Source organism: Centroberyx gerrardi, chromosome 2, assembly GCF_048128805.1.
Source record: "Centroberyx gerrardi isolate f3 chromosome 2, fCenGer3.hap1.cur.20231027, whole genome shotgun sequence".
NCBI lineage: Eukaryota > Metazoa > Chordata > Actinopteri > Beryciformes > Berycidae > Centroberyx > Centroberyx gerrardi.
The window spans coordinates 21,073,364-21,079,363 of NC_135998.1; the positions used below are offsets into that span (position 1 = coordinate 21,073,364).

Consider the following 6,000-nt stretch of genomic DNA (forward strand, 5'->3'; position numbering starts at 1 on the left):
CTCCACATAAGCCCTAAGCTCTGCACCCTGCTCAACCTCTAGTCATTTACAATACTGATATAAGCTCCAACCTCTCAATCGGCTCTGAAACAGCCCAACAGTCACAGCATTGCCAAGTTCTGTCAGCTTCTCTGCCAGAACATTGATAAACCAGATAACAACAGATGTAATTTGTATGGGTACCAATAACCTGAGAATGAGCATGTCTCTGCTGTGCTGAGGGAGGTGGTGGAAAAAGCAAAAGTAATCCTACACCCATGTGTCCAAGAAAAGACCTTTCAAACAAGTGGATAATAAAAATTAACAACCACATAGTCATAGAATTTGCCTGTTTGTCAAATGTCCGCATTGCACAGCCCCCTTATCTAACAGGCACCAATCTATTATGTCCATGGCACCTGCATTAAGGAGGACCCAAAAAAACAAAAATCATATAGCACTGACAATCACACCCACCACTCCCATGGTAGAGATCCCCCTGCTCTCTAGTGCAGCCAGCTCCAGCAGAGACAGAGGAATTACCAGCCTTGCAATCCATCTCCAACTCCGGCCAGCCCATTTTATCCCTATACAGTCCCTCCCTACCACAGCTGCTCCAACATAATCAATGCCAGACCGCCCCTGCCAAGCAACAGAGGGAACCCCACACAATCCCACTCAGCACAGCCTGACCCTATCCAATGCACTGTGGCACTGCCAGGTGCACTGTACCACAAGAGGTCAAATAATGTGTTTATACCTAGGAAAAACATTTGGACTTCAGATATATGACGATATGAGATATATGGTAAGTCAAAATCATCTGCTACTGGTGACCTCAGAGAAATCCAGCATATGCTTTGTCTAATGTGCCCCGACTTCATTGGTTCATAGCCACCACCAGCAAGCCTACACACACACATACACACACACACAAACACCCACACACATATGCATACATACGAATCAATCCATTCTGATGGACCAGCAGCCATCACCATCTATGATAATGGAATAATTCTCTGAGTTACTTTTGGTTCTCATTGTGATTCTTATTTAAATGTATGACAAACCACAAAGGTCATTAAATTCTGCTTCAATCAGTTGAGAGACATTTCCAACGTTGGTTAATTTCATCTCTGCAATTATTTCATCTTTCACTTTGTCTTTTGTTTGCAGCTGCAAGTCTTCTAACTAGAACTTAATGTAATGACCACATCACTTCAATTGGAGCCTCATTACACAGTAAAGTTTAGGATTGATTTTAAAATTATATTGATTATTTTAAAGGCAATGCATGGCCCCAGTTGAGACTGAAGGCTCTCTAACTCCATGTGAGCACAGCCTTCAGGCAAGGCATTGCTGATCACTCTTAAGTATAGGATGAAAATCAAAGGTGATCATGTTTTTGCAACTAGAGCCCCCATTGTCGAAAAAAGCCTTGTCATTATTTTAAATAGAAAATGTTGCTTTTTATATTTATTATCATCTGTTTGCATTACTTTTATTCATCATATCGTATGGCTTGTATTATTTTTTTTCATAAAATGTTTTTTATTGATATATTAACTATATTAACTGTTCTTTTATTGTTATTATTATTTATTATACATATATTATCTGAGTTTCCAATGTTGTGGTTGTTGCCACCTGTTTTAAACAATGTTTTTTAGCATTTTTTAAATACAGTTTTTATTCCATTGTACAAACTCAAATTAAGGACGTTTTCTTATTTTTATTTTCACTTTAATATTATATTTTTCTACTAAGAGTAAAACCATGCCTGTTATTGTGGATGAGTTGAAGAGCTTACCAGAAAAGATCTCATCTTTAATTTACTATGGAAAAACATAGTAAAAAACCAATACAAAAGAACAATACAAATACAAAGCACTAAATTTGTTTATATTTCTGTATAAGTGTCTTTTCGTGAGAGAATACAATATAATCTGGAATGGGCAATCTCTCAGTGTTAACTTTGACCACAGTGAAGTAGTAAACAAATATGAGCTGTTATTTCAGATAAATTATATCTAAATAAATTTAACAGATTTTCAGCTTTAGAACTAGTCAGTGCAATGTTCTGCACAACAAATTCTAGCCACCAATGACAAAATCTCAATAGCAGGAAAAACTAGGGTGTGTGAGATAAAGAGCATGACATTTTAACTATGATCTGATGTTACCTTGTAATAGCCAAGACACACCCATGTCATTCTTTAAGATAGACTAATGACAGAAAACCCCACTGAGAGACTTTTAGACTGAGACAAAAGCCTCTCCTTAGCAAAACCAGAGCTATATGAGGCCATGCATGAGGCCTCTCTAAAAATCTATGAATAATGAATATTACTAACCTGCCATTAATCTTTAAGCAGCCACTGTGTACAATGTTGGATATTGAATTTCAAATGCTCATACAAAGCAATACAAAGCCCACGTGAATAGTGGTGTCATTCATGGACTGTAGTTACGTAAGGTTTTTCATTATAAGATCAGATAGCGTGGTTTTTTGGTCATGAAAGCATGTGCCACAGCATAAAGAAGAAATACAGGACAGTAATGAAATTTTATATTTATGTAACAGTGAAAGATTGCTACTGTAATTCCAGACTCCTGTAGCAGACAAAAACAGGATAAATTGAATTACAAAAAATGTCCTGCCCTTCAGTAGAGAAACGGATTTAACTTTCAAGCTACAGTACAAGGGGACCCGCCAAGCAAAAAGCACCCTTGCAAATCTATCATTTATGTACCAACATTGTTAGCTAGCTTGAGGCACTGGGATATAACCGCACAGCATCACGCTCTAGCCAGGAGGCAATCACTCTGCCATAGCAATAGGGTTCCTTCTTTACATTGGCCAGAGGACAAGGACTTCCTCTGACTTACTGCCCTCTGGAAAATGTCATGAGGTATGAAACTGAGGTGCCTTAACTAGGCTTAACTAGATTCCCATTGCTGGCAAAAACTGCCTCTCTTACTCTGGATATACAAAATATGTTCTAAGACATATCGTGTAACAAAATGACACAGTCCATCATTCCTCAGTATGGGGCTTTTCTCCTGCTCTTTCTCAGGTCTCTGATCTTGTCTCAAGATTGACCTCTACTCACAAAGTAGTTCAGCAAAGTAGATTGCAAATACAGCCCATGCACTTAACAATACTGTTAATGAAGAAATAAATGATAATAACTGTTCAACAGGGATACATATCACTGGATTGGTTAGGTTGTGTTGTAACCTTTGGTCATCTTTTAGAAGGGGTCATCTCCTTACATAATTGTTTTCAGGAACTGTTAAACTCATTGACTGTTGTGTTGTACTACTAATCCTTGCCCACCTTCATTGTACATCTGTGTGTGTGTGTGTGTGTGTGTGTGTGTGTGTCTGTGTGTGTGTCTGTGTGTGTCTGTGTCTGTGTGTCTGTATGTCTGTGTGTCTGTCTGTCTGTCTGTGTGAATGCAGCATATCCTAAGTAGCATTATTATTATGTGTAATTATATGGCAAGCACAAATCTTACAGGGACATCTATGCAGTTTGGGGCTATCATGCTCACTGTTCTGCATTGCATTTTTGAACTGAAATCATTATCTATCCATACAAGCAAGGCAAAGTTGGACAATCATTGAGGCTGGTGGGGGCAATTTAAATTTTAAACGCACCAGTAATCTAGGTTATAATTCAGACTGTTCCTCTGAATCAGCAGCGAAGCTGAAAGAAAACGCCGGGTGCTGCATACCCAGGCCGGATAGAGGTTCAGGACCATGGACAGCATCGTTTTAAAGGGAGAGGGAACAACGTGCCCTGGCACGTTGCATGGAGATATAACGGAAAACGGGGTTGATTGTTACCGTCAAGCTGTGCCAGGGGACACCGGTGCAAAGACAGGGCCAGATGAGATGCTTAATTGGTGAAGTGGTGAACTGTAAACATGCAGCTTGTGGAGAACTAGTCCTGCCTGCACCTGCTCTAATTTGTTTACCATTTGAGCACAATTTGTTGCACGTTCAAACGTGGTTTGGATAAGCCCCAACTGAGTACGCTACTAGGCTTATCATGAAAACACGATTATTTGCTAAGTCAGGTTCTTTCACCAGGCAGTTTTAATGGCTCTTCCGATTTAGCTCACAATATTCTAGGCTATGCTTTGGTACGTTTGGGACAATGCGCTACAAGCTTATCCAGGTGACAGAATGATAGGCCAACATAATTATGTCATGATGACATTTAGTAATCATCATGTGAATGCCAAGGAAGCAAGCCTTCTGCAGCCCCTTTGAAACCAATACATTCCATCACATTTCCTCAGCAGGGCAGCCGCAAAAAGAGCATCGTGAATATTTAATTTTGACCAATAGATTATTAATAAATGAGTCTTTCGCTACTCAATAATCAAATCCGAGTAGCAATTTTCACTCATTCATTCAAATATTGGCCAAATTGAAAACATGGCCGTTTCTTTGATGGTTTCTCACATTAATTTACCGCATTCTATGTGTTTTTGCACTGAGGCCCGTCGACTCACTGCCGCCTATAATGAAATGTTTACAACCGTGATGCTGCAATGGAATTGTCACGTTGTGCACAGGTACCGTCGCCCCTTAGAGAAACCGCATATGTCGCAATGAAGACCTGACACAGTGATTGCTGTTATGGTGTAACAATTAGAACGTGCGCGCGTGTATGTGTATGTGTGTGTGTGCGCCCGTGTGTGTATTGAAATCATGACATTCACCATCCTTTTTCCAAGGACATACCGCGGATACACCTTTGTAATGTGTCCCTCTCCAATACAATAAAATGCCGCAATACAAATCACACAATCACAAAGCACATTTTGATAGTGGCACCCTCAGCCAGCGGTAATTGCCTAAATACAGAGGGAGATTAGCGTATGCGCTTTGGGGCAGGCTGTGCGTGTGTTGGTGACAGAGCGTTATGTGTGAAAGTGTATGTGCTGGCTTGCGGACCTTAGGGTGACGGGAGGGGTGGAAAAAGGGGGATAGCAGGTGACTTTTCCAGCCCTTACCTAAAATCGCTATATGGATGGATGATCCAGTATCCAGCCGTTTGGACCCTTTCTTGCTCTTTCTCCACGGCTTTCTGACTGCCGAACATACGCAGGGAGAACTTATTGACTCCAGGCTGCATCATGGCTCCAAATTGCCTCTGCATAAAACCATATTGCCTGGACGCCCCGTCTAGATCGTCAAAACCGACCATGGCCTCTTCCCGTTCCCCCTTGAAGCCCACTGAGTTGCCATGGTCTTTCATGTTCTGGCTCCCCATGTTATTTTTCTGTATCGAGTCTTGCCTCTGAAACACATTATTCCCGTCCGCCTTCTCCTCTTTGTTGCTGGAGAACGAATTTGATTTATCTTCCATGTTACTGTATTTTTTTTCCCCCGTTTTTTATCAAAACGTACTGTCTCCTGCTCGGGAGGACAGGCTACGCGCAAAACTCAAGAGGACCCGCCGCGAGCTCTCCTGTTTCATTTGATGTCCTTCAAACTGCTCAGCTCCTTTGCCTTCACTGCGAATGGTGCAAACTGAGACAGAGTGCCTGTGAACCCGGTGGATCAGGTTTCTTGGGTTACCGCCATCTACCGACCGCCCCGGTTTACCGTCCAAACCCTCTGCCTCGTCTCACTTCGCACGGCACTGCGGTTTAACTGGCACATGCTCCTGCACCTTATTTCCATAATGTGGCTCATGATAGCCCCCTCCTTCTCCTCTGTTCTCTCTCCTCCTCTGTCATCAGTTTCTCACATGACAGGAAGAAGCCAAATTATATGGGCAAATTGAATATCATTAAATGGTATATGGAGTTGATGAAGACGTTTTTTCTTTGTTTTTGTTTTTTTGTTTTTTTGTTTTTTTTTTCTTTGTTTTTGAAGGGGGGGGGGGGGGGGGGGGTGTCAATTGACACACTATGTGGGGGAAAAAAAAAAAAGTACTTCCGTGGTGGCTGGCACCACGTTTGTTTCCAACTGAGGAGTGATAATGGAAGACAACGC

At 41.3% G+C, this 6,000-nt stretch overlaps 1 protein-coding gene across 1 annotated transcript in view; it reads right to left on the bottom strand.

Moving 5' to 3' along the window:
• The window catches only part of hcn1 (hyperpolarization activated cyclic nucleotide-gated potassium channel 1), a 65,782-nt gene extending 60,414 nt beyond the window's left edge, over positions 1 to 5,368 (bottom strand). Inside the window, exon 1 of the mRNA XM_078287911.1 lies at positions 5,013 to 5,368. Coding sequence (XP_078144037.1) covers positions 5,013 to 5,368 — 356 coding nt within the window. The remainder of the gene's footprint in view (positions 1 to 5,012) is intronic.
• Between the last annotated feature and the right edge of the window lie 632 nt (positions 5,369 to 6,000).